Source organism: Ammospiza caudacuta, chromosome 17 (genome assembly GCF_027887145.1).
Source record: "Ammospiza caudacuta isolate bAmmCau1 chromosome 17, bAmmCau1.pri, whole genome shotgun sequence".
Classification (NCBI taxonomy): Eukaryota; Metazoa; Chordata; class Aves; order Passeriformes; family Passerellidae; genus Ammospiza; species Ammospiza caudacuta.
The window spans coordinates 14,691,328-14,711,808 of NC_080609.1; the positions used below are offsets into that span (position 1 = coordinate 14,691,328).

Consider the following 20,481-nt stretch of genomic DNA (forward strand, 5'->3'; position numbering starts at 1 on the left):
CTCCAGGCTCATCCCATGGGGTCCCGGTGGATGTTCATTCCCCTGGGTCCCGGCTCATCCCGCTCGGTCCCGCCGTGTCCCGGTGGATGTTCATTCCCGTGGCTCCAGGCTCATCCCACGGGGTCCCGGTGGATGTTCATTCCCGTGGCTCCAGGCTCATCCCACGGGGTCCCGGTGGATGTTCATTCCCGTGGCTCCAGGCTCATCCCACGGGGTCCCGGTGGATGTTCATTCCCCTGGGTCCCGGCTCATCCCGCTCGGTCCCGCCGGGTCCCGGCGCCGGGCGCTGCCTCCCCCTCGCGGCCGCGAGCAGCGCCGGCTGCCCCGGGACCCTCGACTCGAGGGGATCCCCGATCCATGGTGAGTATCCCCCTGCCCCAGAACCCCACAGCATCCCCCTGCCCCAGAACCCCACAGCATCCCCCTGCCCCAGAACCCCACAGCAGCCCCCTGCCCCAGAACCCCACAGCATCCCCCCGCCCCAGAACCCCACAGCCTCCCCCTCCTGCCCGGCCCCAGGGATGCTGAGTTGGAGTTCCCGTGTTCTGCAAGCCCTCCCCAGCCTCCTGCACCCCCAGGCCCAGGGAGCTGCTCCAGGGATCCCATCCCAAGGGTCACAGCTTGTACGATCCCCAAATTAGCAGCCGCATCACTCCACACTATAGGGAGAAAGCAGAATTCCCCTCCAAGCTGCTGCCCCAAACGCCCCCAGCCCTCAAACAGCAAGAGGAGACAAGAATCAGGTTTGAGGGTGAATTTTATTGGAAATAAGGATGGGGGTTGAGGGGTACAGACCATTCCCAAAAATACAAGGGGAGAGGGGCTTTCCATGTGAGTCAAAATCCTCGCCCACCTTAAAGCCAAGCTGGTTCTCCCCAGGAACTGCCACTGCAGAGGGAATGAGGTGGGACAGGGGAGCAGGGAGGTGGAAAGGACACGGGATTTGGACAGGTAAACCTGTGTAGAATGAAGCAGAGGAGATGGCACAGGGAGGTGTGGTGTGTTGGCCTCCTCAGCAAAGCCTCAGCTCATCCACATGGGCCCAAGCCCACCCCAGAGCCATCTCCCTGTTTGAATGGGCAGATGCTCCCTTATCCCAAAATACAGAAATCAGGACTCTCTCCGGGAGGAGAAATGCAGAAAAAAAAATAAAAAGCATGCAAAAAAAATTTTTACAAGAATGAACACCATTCCCCAAAGCACCAAAAAAGGGTGAGCTAAAGGAAGGGGAAAGGAATTTAAACAGAGAAGGGAGAAATCCCAAAAGCTCAACTCAAAACAAAAATAATCCAAAGTAACCAACTATGAAAAAAAATTACAGTTGTACATCTCAGCAGCAAAGCTGTCAAACCAAGCAGGTACAGGTGAGTGTCGGGTGGTTTGCAGAGCAGGATGAGGAGGAGGGAGACATGGAGAACATCAATCACGTCCTTATTTTCCATCCAGAGGTGGGCTGGGGGGTCAGGGTTGAACCAAAGCCGAACAGGGTTTGTGCAGCTCCACCTGGGCTGGGTTCCTCAGGGTTTGTGGACTCAGGGAGGGAGATCAGAGGGATGGCACAGGAAAAGCCTTGGCTGTGTGATGCATCAAGGGCTGAAAACCATTTTCCCCAGAGCAGCTTTCCCAGGTGGGGACAGATGGTGTGGAGCACCCCAGCTCCCAGCCCAGCACTGCATCAAACCCTGGACTGCAGGAGGGGGGATAATGAATTTAAGGGAACATCATTCTTCATTGAGGGGCACCCTGAACACTGGGAATTCACCCTGAAATCCAGACCTCCAGGGCATGAATTTCAGGAATAAGATTTTTAAAAGATTCAGTTAAAAAATAGATGCATTTCTTTAAAAAAGAAAGAAGAAAAGTAATCTTAGGCCAGAGTGTTTTCTAGTGACCCCTTCCCCACCTGCCCAAATTTAGCCAGAAAAATTGTTATGATGCCAGATCTGCTGGCCACATAGACATCCACACATTCATCATTGATTTAAAAATATATAATATATATAGAGCACACATACACACACACAAATATATATTAGAAAAGAAAAAAAATCCTTCAGAAAAACTCAATTATTAAAAAAAAAAAAAAAGAAAAAAATAAACAAAACCAAATTCCACAGCCGGTGCGTTTATCCGTGATCATGTACAGTAGAAGCCAGAAACCCCTCCTGCTCCCCTGGCTCCCCTGGCTGGGAGCTGGGGGAAACACATCAGGTTTTCACAGTGGATTTGTCAGCAGAGAGAGAACTGCTCCTCCCTCCTCCCACACAGAAAGGGCTTTAATTTATAGCGAGTTAATCAAACCTAGGAAACACAAAGTTACAAAGTCCATCATATATAGACATCAAATGTACAACAGCCACGGGCCAGTCCCCGGGCTTTGGCTCTCGCTGGCACCCGCAGGGGTTGGGGACACTTTGGGACACCAGGGGTGTGAGTTCAGCCTCTGGAACGGTGTCACAGTGCGAGGTCTGACAGCAGCTCCAGGCTGGACAGCAGATAGAGCAGAGACTTCTCAGGAGCCAGGCAGGGTGGGATGGAGGCAGCCAGGGCTGAGGAAGGCGATGCCCAGGGCAGGGATGTGACCTCTCCCAGCCCACAGGGAGGACAGGCAGCTGCTGTGTCTGCATCCCCTTGTGCCCACCAGGGAAGGGATGGATGCTGGGTGAAGCCCCATGCAGCTCATGGAAAAATGCCTTTTTCTCCCTCTCCTCAAGAGAGCAGCATTGACTGAGGGAGAGGGATGCCCGAGCCGGTGCTGCCTCAAAGGGTCCTTAAGGTGTTGAGCCAGACATTAAAACATTCAAACATTCCTCTGGTGTGAGCAGCAGCCCAGGGAGCTCCACGAGCCCCTAAAGCTGTATGAGCTCCTGGGGGCACAGAGAGAAGGCAAGTGAGACCAGACTCCAGGGAAGGGGCTTGGGCAGGCAGGAGAGGAGTGGGAGAAGCACAGCAGCTCTGGTTCTCTCTGTCCTCCCCTGACAGCAAAGAAACACAACCCCCTGTGCTGTGCTGTGGGTACTGGGGAGGGGAGGTGGCCCCTGGCACCCTCTGCTCCTCTCAGGGACCTCCTGAGCCTTCGGAGTCCTTGGCTTGGCTGGGAAGGTGCTGGCTTCAAAAGGCTCCTCCTGGGGGATTTATTTTCCTCAGGGCAAAGAGAAAAAGAGATTTTGATGGGGCCAGAGATGCCCCCAGGGCGGGGAGGTGGATCTGTGATTTGTGCAAAGCACCCTGAACTGGAGTCCTCGCTCGCTCTCCTGCGGGAAGCCGGGATGGAGGGACTGCAGGGAGCTGGGGGCTGGCAGTTAGGAGTCTTCCCCGAGGATCTCTGTCACAAAGGAGGCCATGTCAGTCTCTTTGGTGTCGTGCAAGGTGAAGAAAGGGTGTTCCTGCCAAGGAGATCAAAGAAAACGTCAGCTGACACCACAGACCCCAGGGGATGTCACACAGCTTCAGGCGGATTCCACTCTCCTCCCCAGACTCCCCCAGACACCATTCTTCAGCTAAGACATGAATTCTGGCATTTCTCAGTTCAGCCCCAGCAGGACACCCCACCTTGGCAGCTGTAGTGCCATCCTTCCAGGTCTAAACTCTCCCAGAGCAGACAGGACAGATGGAGAAAACACCTGGAAACCCTGACCTTAACACCCGTGAAATCAACACACCCTTCCACACCCCTGACACACTACACACATCCTGCTCCATGCCTGAGAAATCACCCATGTGTTTGTCCCATTTCTCTGCTGGACCACTGAGTTGAGTTTCAAAACTGGGAATAAAGACCAGCAGAAGCAGCTCTGCACTCACCATAAGTTCTAAATAGTTCATTCGCTCAGCTGGGTTCTTCCTTAGGCTGGAAGGAAAAAACAAAGGCACAGAAAGGCTGTAGGATCTTTTGCTGAACATGGTTTGTCATAGGGGATCTCCCTTTCCCATGGGCTGCACCCATCCCTCTCCCTCCTTGCCTGAGCAGGTTTGAACCACCAGCAAAGCAGCCAGGCAGGTAACTGGGGAACGACAACTCAGTGTTTTGCCACAAAAAGCACAAGCCAAGCTGCTCTGCAGTCTGCCCCACACATAGAACAACTGGGAAGGGGAGGATATGGTTTCCCAGCACCTGCAGGGGGAGCTTGCCCTTGCCCGGCAGCTCCAGGGAGCAGGGGACACCCTGAGGGAGCAGCATCCCACAGAACCACAAAGCAGCTTTCACCCAGAGGCTGCCAGGGGGTGCTTCTGGTTTCGCTGCCACTTTGCCAGAAAACACCAACACTTCAGCAGCAGCGACAGGAAAAGGGGAAGAGAAACCTCTGCACCTTCCAGCCAGGCTGGGTGAGTCAGGCTGAGAGCAAAACCAGTTTGGGCAGCGCTTCCTGCCATGCTGAGCACCAGGTACAGTGAGGAGGGCAGAAATGGGCTAATAAAGGACAGCCAAGCCAGCCCCACACTCCACTGCAACCCCCACAAATCAGGGCTGCCCCTCAGGCAACCTGGGAGAGCCAGCAGTCCCTGCTGGAGCCTCACCACTGTGCTGTGAAGTCCACGAACTCCTTAGAGAAGCGTTCAGGGGGCAGCTGGGGCGAGGGCTCCTCCACCACCTGCTTGAGCTGCTGGAAGGGCGTCCCCCAGGACTCGTACGGGAAGCGGAGAATGGCCAGCTCGATCTGGGGGCGAGGCAGGGACACGTGAGAAACACACCAGGAACAACCCCAGGATGCCCAGACAGCTCAAATCCAAAGGAAAACCCTCTTTCCTCAATGTGAGACACACACCAGGCACAACCCCATGATGCTCAGATTCAAAGGAAAACCCTCTTTCCTCAATGTGAGACACACACCAGGTACAGCCCCACCATGCACAGATTCAAAGGAAAACTCTCTTTCCTTACAAACCATTTTCAATTTGAGTCATACCACCTTTTTTTTTTTTCTTATCTTTTTTTTTAAATACAAAGACCCAGAGGCCAAAAGTACTTCCTTTTGAGGTTGGTTCAGCATATTAATGCATTTACAGGAAGTCACAAAAGATATGTAAAATGGGATTATTTAAAAAGATAATAATAAGAGCACACAGCTTCTGCACTGGTTTCCAAAGTGCTCTGCTGGCCCTAAGGCAGCCCAAGGCTGGCACTGCATGAGCTAAACACACAAAAAATCCACAAACCCAAGAAAAATTAAGTGCTAGAACATAATTTTACCAAAACCACCTCAATTACTGGGTTCTTCCTACAAGTCACCTCTGCTCTATCCCTCATTTAAGCAGGAAAAAGTCTGTCACAGCTCTTGGGTAGTGTCCTCATGCCAAGGATCAGGTCCTGTCTCAGAATGGGCAACAGAACCTTGAGACCTGCCTGGCAGGCTGTGATGGGATGGGAGGAATAACAAACCTGAAAGGACAGAGCCCAGTGTCCCTCCCTGCCTCTGGGTCGGGTCAGGGGAACTCAGTTCCTGCTGCTCCAAAACTGAATGAAGCCACCAGCCCAGGAAGGCCTGGAACAGCCCTGCAACTCAATGGCCCACAAACTGTCTGGTCTGAAATCAATCCAAGTCCTTCATAAAGAAAATAAACCTAAAAAACCCCAGGAAGCCAGCCCAGGAGGAAGACACAAGGAGGAACCAAACGCTCAGGGGCTCCATTCAGCTGCAGGCTGGCCAGCTTCCAGCAAGGTGTCCTCTCCCTTCCAGCTTTGGAAAGGTTTGGATATTCCATCACTCAGAGGCTCCCATCCCACAGCTTCCTGCAGCTCAGATGACATTCCTGATGACATTTCCAGCCAGCCAGACCAGCTCTGCACTGGCATGGGGACACCAGGGAGAGCAGCTTGAGTTTGGCTTGAGTTTGGATGAGACCACGCTGGAATATTTGCCAAGACACAGCATGCACAAACATAGGGATGCAGCCCCCAAAACAAAAGCCTAAGAGGGCACAGGAAAAGTTCCTGAAAATAATCTGCCCTCAGAGAGAGTCTCCTGGAAAGCAGGAGCTGTTTCCCAGGCAGCATCCCCTGGAGCCAGCAGCTGGGATTTCCTCTGTCCACTGGCGCCAGAGGATCTCAGCTGCTTTCTGCAAGGTCTGCTTCTTGCAGGAGGCAGATAAACCATCCCAAGCAGCTGCAGTTTTGGAACTGAAAGCATTTCCCCTTCCTGTTGGCTGCTGTGAGCTACCCCGCAGGCAGGATTTGCTGCAAACCACACACAGCAGCTCTCAGTGCAGCAGGACTGGGATCCCCTGACAGGCTCTGCTGACTTGGAGGGTGAAGCAGGAAGGCTGAGCCCCAACTGCAGCAAACCCTGCTCCACTGACCACCCCTCAGCCAGCAGGCAGGGAGCTGCTGGGCAATTAAAATCCAGACTCTTGGATACTCAGCATGGATAGTCATTGTCATCCTGGTATTGTCTGCTGGGAGCCTGAATTCCCTGGGTAATTAACCTCATTGTCCATGCTCAAATTGAGCCCTGCTTGATGGCACCCACCCAGCTGCCAGTGCTCCCAGCAGGGCACAGCCCCACCTGCCCAAACCCATCCCAACCCCAGGGCTGCAGGTCCAGATCCCAGCCCTTGGTGTTACCATTGTGATGCCAAGGCTCCAGACATCTGACTTCACGTTGTAGCCCTTCTGGTTCAGCTCAGGGTTTATTCTTTCTGGCTGTAACAGCAAAATGGGACATGTTACCACTCCTGATTTCCCAGTGCAAGCTCCACAGAGCACATCTCAGTCTCCAAAAGCCAGGCTGGGTGGATTTCCCTGGCTCATGCCCCCAGAGAGGCAGGGTCTGAGGTTGAATCCAGCTCTGATGAAAGCCACATCTTGCTCCACACAACTCTGCCTCTTTGCAGGGAAGTGGGACTTGCATGACCCCTCCCTCAGGAGCACACACTTCCCACATGAATGCCACAGATGGCAAAGGGAAATTCAGACTGACTTGAGGATGAAACTAAACAATCCTGCCAAGAAAAGCCTCAGCACTTTCTATCCAACAAGGAGCAGCGCCACAACCAGTTCTGTGTCCTTCTGCAGGTGGAAGGGGCAGAGGGAGAGTCACTGTGGGATTAACACAGAGCTGGGCTTACAGGGAGGCTCTGCTGAGTCCGGGAGAGCAGAGCACTCCTGAGTGGCTTTTATCTCAGGCTGGAGGTGGAACAGACTCATTCCTGAGCAGGGCTGAGGCTGCACAGGGGTTGCACTTACAGCCATGTAGGGTTTGCAGCCAGCATCCATGGTCTTGGCTACAGAGTCCACCAAGTAACCACTGATCCCAAAGTCACACATCTTCACGTGCCCCTCCTTGTTGATCAGCACGTTGGAAGGTTTCACGTCTAAGAGGAAATGCAAGAGGGAAAATTTGGGTGTTTGCAACGGTATTGAAGAGTCTGAGACAAAAATGGCAATTCCCTGAAGGCCTGGGAGGGACCAGGCAGGTCCCAACACAGGGGAAGGGGGACAAAGCCCCACCAGTCTTATTGCAATGAAAGTTATTCACAGGACAACCATGTCCTTAGGGAAAACAAGTCCCCTCTCCAACCAGGCCGGTCAAAAAGTTGAAATAAAATGTTGAGGAGTTTTTCCCCAGCTCTTTAGGAGAGATTTATGTGCCCAGCACAGCCTTAAAAGCACAGCTCTGCCAAATCTTCAGGAGAGTTTGTCTCATGCACATCCTGATCTGTCCACAGCTACACAAGGGACCTCACCAGGGTGGAGAGCAAGACCTGGGTGTTACAATTCCCATCTGGGATTTTGTAAGGTCTCCTCCAGCCCTCACTTTGCTAAAACTACCCAGCCAGGAGGATTTGGGGATTTTATCTCCAAGAGCTGCCTTCAAGGCACTTCTGTACTCCAAGAGGGACAGAGATGCTCATAAAAAATACAGGTGGTGAGGAATTCTGTTGTTACATCCAACCCTTCATCTGGAAAGGAGGAAGATAATCACACCCTGCAGAAAGGGAAGCATCTCAGGAACAAGCATCTAGATCTGCTCACCACGGTCAAGGAACAAGCATCTAGATCTGTCCACCACAGTCCTGAGCACCAGCAGATTCCACTTTAGGCATCCCACAGGGACATAGCACACCTGGAAAGGTGCCCTCCCCTAGCCTGGATCTCCAGCCACACTCCACTAACCCCATCCAGCACTTACCTCTGTGGATTACAGACAGTTTACTGTGCAGGTGCTCCAGAGCTCGTACAATCTGGGGATAAAAGAGTGGAAAAAGAGTGACCCATCAGTCACAGGCAGCAGCAGCCTCTCACTGCAAACACACCACAGCCCCCAGCAGGCTCAGGGGATGCACAAACCCATCTAAGGACCCAAGAGCCACTCACAGACACAGCCATTTTCCCCAAAATGTCTTCAGGGATGGTTTTCTTCTTCTCCAGTACTTTCTTGTAGAATTTATCTAGGGAAGTGTCCATGAGTTCCATGCAGATCCACACGTCGCCCTGCGGATGGAGAGAAAGCAGCTGAGAGGGAATTCCCTGGAAACTCAGGGGAGATAAAGGGCTGGAGATAAACACAGAGGGGTGTTTTGGGGACAGTTTGGTGCCTCCAGTGCAATCCCAGAGCCCCACCCAGCCCCAGGCACTCAGCAGGTCAGTACCTCACGGAACAGGGCTCCGTAGAAGGTGACTGTGTAGAAGCAGTCCACTGTCCTCATGGAGATGTCCAGGTCCATCAGCAACCTCTTCTGCTCCTGAGTGTTCACAGTGGCTCGAATCCTCTGAGACAAACATGAAACAACAAGAGTTTGGTGTAGGTGGGGTAACCAGATATCAGATATTCAAACAGTAGAAGATATTAGTAGATATTCAAACATTTGTTTTGGGTTGGCTAACTGGCCAACCTGCATGGTTAAAAGCAAGCAAAGCAAAAAGGCATGACTATAACTTTTGATTGAGCTCCTTGAATCCCCCAGCCTGACTCAGGACCTGCAGTCCTGGGGCCAGGGTGTTTTATCCTTCTTTTGCAGCCAGCAGCAGCCAGGAGGAGACGCCCAAATTGCCTCTGCCAGACAGAACCTCAACGAATGCCAAACCCTGGCACGCTCTGCAGAGGGTGCAGGGCCAGGCCAGCAGCCTGGACAGGCACTCTGCCATGCCAGCCTTGCACTGCAGGCACCAATCCTGGATTCCCAGGCCTGTTATCAACCCCAGTGTGCCCAGCCAGTATCAGCACAGACCCTGTACGGGCCAAACCACACCAGGAACACCAGAGCCTGCCAAAGCCAGATAAACCCACCCTCGTTTTGCCACAACCAGTGGAGCTCGGCAGTTCCTCTGCTCCCTTGGGGCTGTATCTCATGATCCTCACTCCACCCAGGTGCCCCAGCCCAGCCAGGTGTCCCAGCCCAGCCAGGTGTGCTCACCTTCACGGCCATGATGGTGCCGCTCTGCGCGTGCCGCACTTTCTCCACCACGCCGTAGGCCCCACGGCCCAGCTCTGAAATGCTCACCAGGTCATCAGCTTCCACCTCGAAGTTCTTTGGGGAGAGAGGACAGAATGGCATCAGGGACAAGCAGGTTTATCAGCAAGGAGATCAGCAACACTGTCAGCTTGCTCGTGCAGAGCGTTTCGAACAATGGACGACTCCAGAGGCACCATGATGGGGGTATTTTTGGCTCTGTTGAATCACAGCCCAAACCCTCTCACTCCACACTCACTAGGGTTCATTTAATTCCCCCTCTGCAGCTGGAGATCAGGACTTTCATCCTTTAAGCCCAGGGAATGTTGCCACTAAAAGGGCACCAAAGGTTGGTGCCTCTCTGCCTGTGGGGATTACCCACCAAGGGTATTTCTGCAGTTGCTGAACTATCTGCAGGATTTTAACAGTTCCTGTGCCAACATGGGCAGCAGTCAGGAGCCTCCACCAAGCTCCAAACCCCTGTGGGCAGGCAGGGATCCCTCACATCTCCCCACATCCCTAAAATCATCAGTCACAAAAACCTCTCTGTATGTCCAACAACACCTCTCTTAGATGGGGTGCACACAGCAACTGCATTTCTAAGTGAGTTCAACGGGTTTTACCCACTTTCAGTACCTTCTCCTACCACCAAAAAGCTGCCAGCAAGCTAAAACCTGAGTTAACACCAAGAAAACAACTACCAAAGCTGTGAAAAAACCATGGCCAGTGCTCACCCTGACACTGCAGGGAGCCAGCGAGCTCCTGCACCAGCCACAAACAAGTTTCCCTAAAGCCACGTTCCCCTGTAATTGCTGCCTCTGCTGGGCAGGGCACCAGCCCAGTGACACACAGGCTATTTTTGGATGCTGCATTCATGGCTCCTAATAAGTCACAGCCTCCTTCCAGCCAGCCTTTATCCAGCCTCCAGCTCTCCTCCGGTCTCAGGGAACGAAAATAATACCAGGATGCCAAAGTGCCCCAGTGGCCACAAAGGCAGCGAGGGTGGGAAAGGAGCTCGGCACAGCTCCGGATACGGAGCTACGCCCTGAGCAGGGAGAGAGGAAACGGCCTCTGGCTGGGACATGTGGCTGCCAGACCCTGGCCAGCCCCGTCCCCTCAGCACTGTCCCCTCAGCACAGGCAGCAGCCAGCGGGTCTGCCCGACCTTCCTGCCAGCCCCGGCTGCAGCCAGATGTGGCTGTGGATGGCAGCCAGATGTGGCGGGCAGGGAGGGCTGAGCTCAGCCTGAGCTGTGCCCTGCCCAGCACAGGAAGGTTCTGGCCCTTTCCTGGGCAGGACGTGGATCCTGAACTGAGGAGAGCAGGGGCAGCAGGCAGAGGAGCAGTGCAGGGGCCTCCAGGAAGGATCTGGTGGTGCTTTTTGCACACGTGTTGTGCAGTTGTTCCTGCTTATTGTGTTTTTCCTTTCCTGGCATTTGCCCCGAGGCTCCCAGCACGCTCCAGGAACCAGCGCTGCCCTGCCCAGCAACAAGAGGTGATGGATGCAGCCAAGGAGCCCTCCCAGGACAATGGGATGCATGGCATGGCCTGTCCATATCCCAGGGACCCGAGGTCACCACGCACCTCCGCTCCTGAAGCTGCACTCCTGCCCAAGTCCTCTTCTCCACCATGTCACTCCAAAATACCTGGACCAGACCCTTCCTGCAAACACTGGAGCAAGCAGGGAAGTGACTCTGGAGAGTTTTCCCTAGGCTGCAGCACTGTCCCCTTGCACACACAGTGCCCAGGCTGTCACAGAGAGCATCTCTCCCAGAGCTCCAGCTACACACAACACCAGAAAACAGCACAGGCAGCAGGATTGCTACCTGGACCCAGCCAAAGCTTCCTCTCCTCAACCCTAATCCTTGCACTGAGGCCAAGGGACCCAGATCCCATCAGCCAAGCCACCTCCCAGCCTGGAAGGGTCTGGATATAGGGCTGATCCAATGCAGGGTATTTTTAGCTCGTTTGCAAACAGCTTCTGCAGTCCCAAGAGAGTCCATAACAAGAGAATGAAATAAAAGAGGGACAGTGGCTATTTCCAGCAGTGCTTTTCATCAGGTCACCAGGAAAGACTTTGGAGAACCAGAGAGAAAACTTTGTGCCCAGCTTCTCCTGGGCCTCAAGCAGCAACACAAGCAGGATAAAGGGACTTTGTTTGGGGCACTCTGAGAGCTTGGTGAGGCCACCCTCATTTTGGACAGAGGGGCTGGATCATCCTAGAATGGTTTAGATTGAGAATTGTACCCCATGAGGCTGCAATCCTGATCTGACAGGTTGCAATGCACAATCCACAGAGCTCCCCATGCCCAGGGAAAATCAAACTGGAAGGAAGCAAAAAAAGAAACCCATTGACACGTACTTTATCTCCAATGGTAATGAAGGCCCTGGAGTCCAAGTTCCTCGGGGGCCTGCAAGAAACGAGACAGAGTCAGGAAAAAGCCCAGCTTCATTCACCCTCTTGGCCAGGTTTCACATTCCTTTGAGCACTTTCAGCTGCTGCTTTCCCCCCTGTGCCTCACTGTAGGTTCCAACCAGCCCCCTCCAAACACCCACAAATGCTTTAAATGGTGCCAGTAACGCCTCAGCCCACACCCACGGGGCACAGTGAGAACCCCAGGGAATCAGCCAGGTGAGACATGCACCAAACCACCAGGCTGTGAAACCATTCCTGCTCGGGAGAGGAGCCCGAGGAGCTGAGATGAGACGTTTCTGTGGCAGAGCAGCTCGGCTGTCGTGTTTTGACAGGCAGGTGTTGTAGCAGCACAGCCACGTAGCCCGAAACGCACGCGAGGGAACAACAGGTAATTCCTCCCCTGTGAGTCATTTGTGTACACTCTGCTGCCTGTTCCAGGCAGCCAGAGCAGGCAGCACTTTGGTGTCACCCTTTGCACAACACCAGGCAGGTGAAAGTTGTGCTTTATGGCTTTTTTTTCCCTTATTGCTGCCCACTTCCCATTCTGGGCAGCACGGTGCTTTTAGAGCCACCACGAGAGTGCTCTGCCCATTGTGCCTCACTGCTGGGCTCTCCCCATCCCCTGGGAGCTCCTAAAGAGCACAGATTGCCCAACTGGTTTAGTCTCAATTCCCATCAGAGCAGCCTCCAGCCTCAAGGAAGTACTTTGGGCTCTGAGCAAAAGCCTTGCACTGTGCAAATATTTGCACTGCAGCTTGAAAAGCAGGGAGAGAAGGAGCAGGGGGCAGCTTGCACCGGCCTCTGGGCATGCAAAGCCCTGCAGACTCCAGCATGAGGCCTTCTCCAGGGGAAACTCAAACCCTGGCAGGAGCAGAGGCAGATGTGCCCGTGGGCAAAGGAGGTGGCTGTCACAGGCAGGGCAGGGCAGGGCTGTGTGAGCTCCCCTGCCTCCCCCTTTCTACCTGGGGTTTTCAGCAGTGATATTTCCCTTTTGGGGCCTTCACTGCTCTCCTGGAGTTCTCTAGAAGAGGTTTCTGGGGCAAACAAGGCTCGGCAGTGGTGATGCAGCCCAAAGTGTTTTGGAAGAGCACCATGGAAGTGGAATTTTAGCAGTCTGCTCTTTGTCAAACCAAGCACTGCTACCCTAGGCTCTCCCCCACGGCATAACAAGCATCAGCAGCTCAAAGCAAACAGGGCAGGGAGAAATTCCAGCGCCCTGAGATACTGCTGGGCACTGGCCCCAAACAGCACAACAGTGCAAGATGTCTGTGTCCTCCTTTTAGCAGGGTAAGGAGCTGCAAACAACTCAAACTAAACCTGATACTCAGGTCGTGTAAAACACACCCCAACTTTGTGCCTCTGGTTTCTGTTGCGGTCCAGCTACCACCACTTCTCTTCCCCTGCATTAAAATTCTTCCCTCAGGCAGATTCCCTCTCTCTACCACATCTTTGCCCTTTGGCATTGGCACAGCCAAGGCAGAAAGACTGGGAAGAGCTCCCCAGAGGATTCTGAGTCTTTGCCTTTGGGACATTTCCTATCAAACAGGCACCTCCCAGAGCCACACACGCTGTGCACATGTCTGCACACACGTGTGCGATTCCTCCTCATCATCCAGCTTCACAGAAAATAACAACTGTGCTGATTTTGGGAACCCTTCACAGGCCATTCCCTGTGGGGAAGTGCCAAATGCAGCTCTGGAGAAGCTCCAAGCAGCAGAGATCCTTACGTGGTGTTGGCCACGGGTGGTTTGATGGGGACACATGTTATCCTCAGGTCCCGTTTCTTCTTGCCTTTCACTGCAAGAAAAGATGCACAAGTGAGGTGAGCAAATGGATTTTTGTTTCTTTTCCTTCGAGCACCCTTTTCCCAGCAGCCACTAGGCAGGAATGCACGGCTTGGACCCCTCACCATGGTCAGCAAAATGCCAAGAAGGTCACAGTGACCACCTGCCCAAAATTTCAGGCAAAAGCCAGAGCACAGGAGGGTCTCGATGACACTGTTGAGCATTGCTCTGTAGAAATAGCCAAGGGTGCACTAAGAGACCATTTTCCAGGTCTTGCAGCCAAGCACTGTACCCCAGAAGTGCTCTTTATCCTCCATGGCCATTAACAGTCCCCTCTCTTTGGGATTTAAACCCTTTCTGGGGTGAAAGCTGCAATTTCTGCTGGGCACTTACCTGGTTTGTGTGGCTCCAAGGATCCTTTGGAATCTGAAAGAGAAAAACGAGACAGCAGCTCAGCCTCCATGCTGCAGCCAAAGCAGAGAGCAGCCCTGTGCCCCTCATGGCCCATGGACCAGCAGAGCTCCAGGAGAGGGAGGCAGCTGGGCTTTGGGAGCACAGCCAGGCCTGGCCCCATCCCCGTTTCTCCAGCCACAAGAGGTCCCCACGCCATTAGTGATGTGCAGGGCTCCCAAAAAACATTCCCAGCCAGAGGGCCCCAGCCCCAGCCTGGCCCTCCTGGGAAGAGCCAGAGCTGGATCTGCCATGGACAGCAATGACCACGAGACATCCAGCAAAAATCCAACAAAAGCACTCCAAAATCCAGCAAAAGGAAGGAGTTGGTCCCAGCAGGAGAGGGGACACCCCATCCATAACAAATGGAAAATAGGGAAAAACCAGACATGAGCTCACTGTCAGCCAGCAGTGAACCCCTCACAAATCTGGGGCTGAGGCACCAGGAGTGACTGGCAAGAGGATGCTCTTGTCCCCCTCCTTTAAACAGCCCTGAGATAACAACACTCACTGCCGCAGAGGGAAACAGGGCTCAGGCAGGGCCAGAAACCTGCAGGTGAAAATTCCATCCCCGGGAAAACAAACTGACCCCAAGGGGCTGAAAGTGCAGCAGCTGAGAGCATGGAGGGCCTGATCCCCCCAGGAGAGACAAGGGGGCAGCTGCACTGTGCAGCCAAAGCTGCTGTGGCTGCACACAGTTGGAGGATCCATTGCAAAGCAGGAATACCAAGGTGTGCTCCAGGCTCAGCGTGGCCTTGGACAGCCTTCCAGAGCAGCTCCCACCTGCCTGGCTGCTGGGAGCCGGCGTGTGGACAAAGTCCAGCACTCCAAAGGCTGCCAGGGAAGGGAGGGGAGAGCGAGGAGCTGCAATTTCAGCAGGAGACAGCACCGTGCAGCAGCTCCTGCAGCTGCAGCAGGACACAAGGGAGACACATGGCCAGCATGTCCCCAGCTCTGACAGCCCCCAGCCCTGTGCCCTGCCAGCTCCAGGACAAAACAGGTGCCTGGAACTCATTTCTCCTGCCCTGACCTTCCCCAAATGCAAACCTCACTGAGGTTGTGGGTCTGCAGCACACTGCAAATGTCCCACCTGCAGGACCAGCAGCATCCCTCCCTGCTGAGGGAATCAGCAGATCAGCCCACACCCCCACCTTATCTGCCACTTTTCCTGCATCAGAGCTGAGCCAAAGGCTCCAAGACCAGCACAGTTTCCATGATGTGAACTTCCAGCTCAGTGAAAGCAGCACAGGAGCCACTCCACCCCAAACCCGTCCCGCTGGGATGGAAACCACCTGACCGTGTCAGAGCAGTCACAAGTTCTAATTTGTGAGCCTGCAGAGTTTCCCTTCCCCACTGCCCACCCAGCAGGGCTGGAAGGGGCACTATGAATAGCCCCACACACCCACGGATGGCACTTGGCAAAACACCCAGTGGAGCAACGACGGGAGCAAACACAGAACGGAGCCAGAGGAACGATCCTGTCCGTGGGTTCAGCAGTGCCTCCCTTCCCACTCCCAGCCTCCTGCTACTCAGCGTGGGAGAGCAAGAACAGGATCTAGAAACTGGGGTCCCCTGAGTCCTTCTGCAAGCTGGGGAGTTGCTGTAGGCACTCAGGGGATGGATTTTGCCCCGTGCTGAGCGTTTCACCCCCAGGACCTGCTCCAAAACTCAGTTTGGTCTCTGCTCCACACACAGCCCCCCCTCCTCAAGCAGTTACCAGCCAGACCTGTACACGAAGCCCTGAAATCCCCCCATGCTGGCTGGGATCCTGCTCCATCTGTTTGCTCTCCCTCTCCCCAATTGCCATAGTAACCCCGCGGAGCAGGCACAAAGCGCCTTCTGTGCCACCAGCAGCTCCCCTGGCACCGTGGCCGTGACTCACAGGGTCCACAGGCACCCAAGCCAGCCTCTGCAGGGTGGCCTGAGCCCTTCCTCAGCCCTTCTGGGGTTGGAGGGAGCTGGGAGCACCCAGGGTGGGGTTGGGAATCACAGGGTGCCTTGTCCAGCAGAGCCCAAGCTTGCAGGCAGGATTTGCAGCATGGGATACCAGGGCAGCAAGGGACACAGAGATTGCCTGTTCCAAACCCCCAGCTCTGTACAGGAGAGTCTTTTGATGTGCCCTGGCCATGAACTCTCCTGTCACAGGCACCCTGTACTCCCAAACTTCCACCCTTGACTTCCCAGAGGTGGAACCAGCAATCATCCCTTTCCCAGCCTGTCCTGCTTAGCCCCAAAAGGCATTTCCTAGCTCCAATGTGAAAAAGCACTGATTAAAGCAGAGGTATTACACCACCACTCCCAGACTTTGCCACCTGTGAAGGGCAGAAAACCCAGCTCGGCCCATGGAATAAAATCCCCCAGGATGCTGCCCTGCAGCCAGGAAGCTGAGGCAGAGGTTGGATTTGTTTGTTACAGCTCTCCTAAAATTTGACATGAGATTTCCAGCTCCCAAAGGCTGGCCTGAGCTACTCCTTGCTGCAAGCTTCTCCCACTGCTTGTGCCACTCCCCGGGGAGAGCCCATGCCCCGTTCAGGGTGAATGAGAATGCAGGAAAAACCAGGGAAGGGAATAAAAAAAGGCCAAAAAGAGAGAAGCAGCAAGGCAGTGGGATGGGCATGACATGACCCTGCAACTCAAGCCCTTCAGCCCCCGCAGGCAGCTGCTGTCAGCTCCTTCCCACTGGAGAGTCCCTGGCACTGCCTCTCCTACCCCTGACACTCAGCACAATCCCTCCCGAGAGGGTCCCTGCAGGAGGAATTGCCAGAATGTGCACAACTGCTTCTGTCACCTGAAAATCCTGGAAATGCTCCAGTTTCCCAGGGCACTGGGCTCTTGCAAGAGGGGTCTGCAAGCATAAATTCCCCTCAAGAGATCCCTCTGCAAAGCCCAAAAGGCAGCAGCAGGACAAGGCGATTTGGGGACATGTCCTGGTTATCCCTGCCAGCCCCGAGCCCACCTTGTGGCAGGGCACCGTTCTGGGCACAGGAAGGGGCTGCCAGCCACAGACACACACACAGCACCGTGCCCTGCACCCAGGCAGGGGAAAATTAGCTGACAGAAGTTCCTGGTGCGGATGAAATTGCAACCCACGTGATGCTGCAGGCACGTAACTGCATCCTTTATGCTAAGAAAGGAACCATTTCCTCCTAAAGAGAAAAAAAAAAAAAAAAAAAAAAGCCCAAAGAGATTCTTTCTCATGCTATAACCACCACCAGTTAAGAACCACCAGACATTTCCTGGAACTGCCTAATTCAACACCGGAATCCTCATTTTTGCCACCACCAACTTCAGCCCTACTGAGCTGCACCTCTCCACGGGAGGTTTTTCCTTCCCACTCTGCTGGCGTGGGCGGAGAGAAATGAACAGGACAATCTAAAGAACTGCAAATAAAACTATTTGCCTGAGTCGACCTTTGAAATTAAACCTCACCACTGCCTCTCCAGGGCTCTGGTTGTAGCCCCAGGTGAAGTCCTGGGCACGGGAGGCTGCTCTGAGAGCTGTGCTGCTTTGTTAGTGCTGGGGGAAATGTTTTGGATGCATCTCAGTTCTCCTCGATCCAAGGAGGAGAGTCAGATGCCATGGATAGGGCAGAAGGCTGGAGGGTGGATTCCAGCCTTGCTGCAAATAAAGAGCTGGAACAAAAAAGCATGAAGGAAAAAAAAAAAAAAAAAAAGAAGAAAAGAAAGGAAATAAATTGGAGGCAGGGTACAGAGCAGAGAGGGGAATTTGGTGCTTGGTCATGAGAGCCAGCTCCTCACAGGCACGCTTTGTGCTGTTTTCCACTGTTGGGAGTGGAACAAGCTATCCATGGAAGTGGAAAAAGGGCTCTCAACCTGCTGAGAGCCATCACTCATCAGCCGCCGAGGTCCCGCTGCAGAGGGGCTCCCGCGGGTCAGCGCGCTCCGCACTTCTGCAAAACTGCCGGCGAGCAGCAGGAAAGAACCACGCTGCACAAAAAGCCCCTTGCAGCCCCAAACAAGCCTCTCAGCCTGTGCTGAATCACAGCTGCTGACTGCTGGGGCCGTGGGCACCCACCTTGCCCGTGCAACAGGCAGGGGACAGCCACCAAGAGCTGCTGGAAAACCCTGCGTCCCAGGAATGCAATTCAACCCCAGAGCCAGAAGCCAGATTCACCCTCTGCATATTTTCCTTCAGACATGCTGGATTTGATTTTTTTTTTTTTTTCTTTTTTTAAACAATTAAGACGCCAGAGTTTTAACCCCACAAAACATGCAACTTTTCCAGCGCTTTAAAAATAGATCCCCAGCTGCAAAGAGAGACCCCCTGCCCAAGCCAGGAGAAACAAAACCGCGTGGATTGACCCCAGAAAAGTTACACAGCCCCTTTTAGCAGCAAAACCAGCCCTTTGCTCTCCCCCACCACGTGTTTTGGAAATTGCAACATCTACCTTGCTTCTTGTCCATGGTTTCCCAGAAATGAAGAGCAGCGCCTGCACGCCTGGCACAAGAGAGGGATGGGGGCGGACTGGAGGAGGGAGGGGAAAAAATTCCCGCAGGATCCAGCGCACGGCACTTCTTGCAAGCACCGCTGACTCCTTTCAGTGGGAATGCATGGCCCCAAGCACCCGCTGGCTTCACAGAGCCCTGTGTCCCCAAATCCCGGGGGTCCCCAAGGCTGGGAGCAGCAGCCAAGGCAAGCTGGGGGGATTGGGGAAGGTAGAGCCGCGTTCGCTCATCGGCAGCTGCCGAGGTTGGCCGGACTCGGCTCCGATTACCCTTGAAAGCTCAACAGTTGTAAAAACTGCAGCAGAGAAATAGCAGGTGACGTCAACAGGAAACTGGTGGGGAGCCAAACTCCAGCTCCGGGAGCTGCCGAAGCGCTGGATTGCTAAAGTGCATCCCGGTGGGACGCGCTCTCTTCCCACAAACTCAACCATTCCGAGCCAGCCTGCAGGCCCAGGCGTCCCACCGGAGTGACCCTTGCTCCAGGACCGCCCTGGCACCAAGCAGCAGAGCCCAGGCTCGATGGTTTGGGCACCAAAGGGGTGCTGGGATGGAAAGAGGTCATGTTTCGTTGTGCTGCAGGTGACGCGGTAATTGCTCTGCCACTAACAACTATTACCACAACAAATAGTAGAAATATTGTTCCATGACAATGCCAGCTCGGAGCTCAGCAGCTATTCCAGGGTGACAGCCGAGACGGCATCTCTGGTAGCAAAATATAAATTGCTGCATGCACTTGGCTGGGAAATAGCAAGGGAGAGTGGGAAAATAAAAGCATTCATTTCTCTGCAAGCACGTGCAAGAGAAGCCACGGCCAAGAATTGCTGCTCTTCCCCTTTCCCTCAAAGCCACTCCAGCAGAAGCCAAAGCTGATGTTCCTGATCAAAGCCAGGCTCAGCTCTGACAGGCTGCAGTTTTGTTTTCAATTTCCCTGTCAGCCTGGAGGGGAGATACTGTACCAGATTCTTTACCTTAAACTAATTATAGAAAATCTACCAGTGCTTTGCTGCTGAGCTCTCTCCCAACTCCAGGCTGTGCCTGGACCAGGCACATTTGCAGGCTGAAAAGTCAGAGGTCAAGGTAAACGCACATACCAACATAATGAGTGGCTCTAATTTTAAATAGTGTTTATGTAAGCCCCAGAAGGACTGCGGAAGGTATTTTCTCAGGCTCATTTCCACTCCCAGGGTATAGTTTCAGGCACAGATCATCAGCACATAAAGGATGCTGACGCAGGAGCTGCTCTTGCAGATGGCACTGAGAGCCACCAGCACCCGTCCCCAGCGCTCCTGGGGAGAGCAGTGCTCTCAGATGCTGCCCTCCCATCACTCACTCCATTAACAGCTAATTCCCTCTCACCCAGACACACAGACACTCCAAGGATCTTCACAGACACCCACAGAGTCAGAGCTGCTCTGGAGCAGAAAGTCCCTAACCCAGCAGGTGGGATGGGAAAGAAGATTTCCTTTGAATTTGTCCCGTTGGGTTTCAGCGCCCGAGGACCAGGGGTGGTGTAAAGCTGAGCTTCCTGACATCTCAAAAGCATCTTAAAAAGTAAACAAACAAGGGGGGGGGGGGGGGAAAAGGGAAGAAATAAAAACAAACCCAACCATCCTTTCAAGTCTCACTGCTGGGAACTCTTTCAAAGGTTTGCTGGTGCAGTTGGAATAACCAGGCGTGCACCATTTGCCAGAAATTATCCAGTTCTTTATAGGGCACAGGTAATCCCAGGGGAACAAAAAGCATCAAGTGGTGTTAACAAAGCCTGCCCATGAGGGATGTCACCCCAAAACAGGTGAGGGATGCTGGGAGAGCAAACCCTGGGAAGAATTCAGGTACTTGCACAGGGCAGAGCCAGGGACAAGGATGGCTCCCATCCCTCCCAGCAGCCTCCTGCCAGGGGGCTGGCTTGAATGAGGGGAAGAGCACACCCACAAAAACAGCAATGAGCTCAAACAGTGCCCTGCCAACGCTGGGCCC

At 53.9% G+C, this 20,481-nt stretch overlaps 1 protein-coding gene across 1 annotated transcript; it reads right to left on the minus strand.

Moving 5' to 3' along the window:
* Positions 1–745: 745 nt before the first annotated feature.
* MAP2K3 (mitogen-activated protein kinase kinase 3) lies at positions 746–18,660 on the minus strand. The gene is made up of 13 exons (XM_058815823.1): positions 18,447–18,660; positions 13,982–14,014; positions 13,532–13,601; positions 11,751–11,799; positions 9,355–9,468; positions 8,590–8,709; positions 8,315–8,431; positions 8,130–8,181; positions 7,184–7,311; positions 6,563–6,640; positions 4,519–4,658; positions 3,805–3,850; positions 746–3,386 (listed from the first exon to the last, which is right to left on the minus strand). Exons 1-13 carry the CDS (start codon positions 18,460–18,462, stop codon positions 3,303–3,305), a joined length of 1,047 nt encoding a protein of 348 aa, XP_058671806.1. The 5' UTR covers positions 18,463–18,660; the 3' UTR covers positions 746–3,302.
* Between the last annotated feature and the right edge of the window lie 1,821 nt (positions 18,661–20,481).

What these genes read in the sequence shown, in the direction of transcription:
- MAP2K3 (XM_058815823.1), bottom strand. An exon ending in TCATTACCATTGGAGATAAA is followed by an intron (nt 9,469 to 11,750) that starts GTACGTGTCAAT and finishes CTCTCCCCAAAG; the next exon opens with AACTTCGAGGTGGAAGCTGA. An exon ending in GGAGCCTTGGCATCACAATG is followed by an intron (nt 4,659 to 6,562) that starts GTAACACCAAGG and finishes CCTCGCCCCCAG; the next exon opens with ATCGAGCTGGCCATTCTCCG.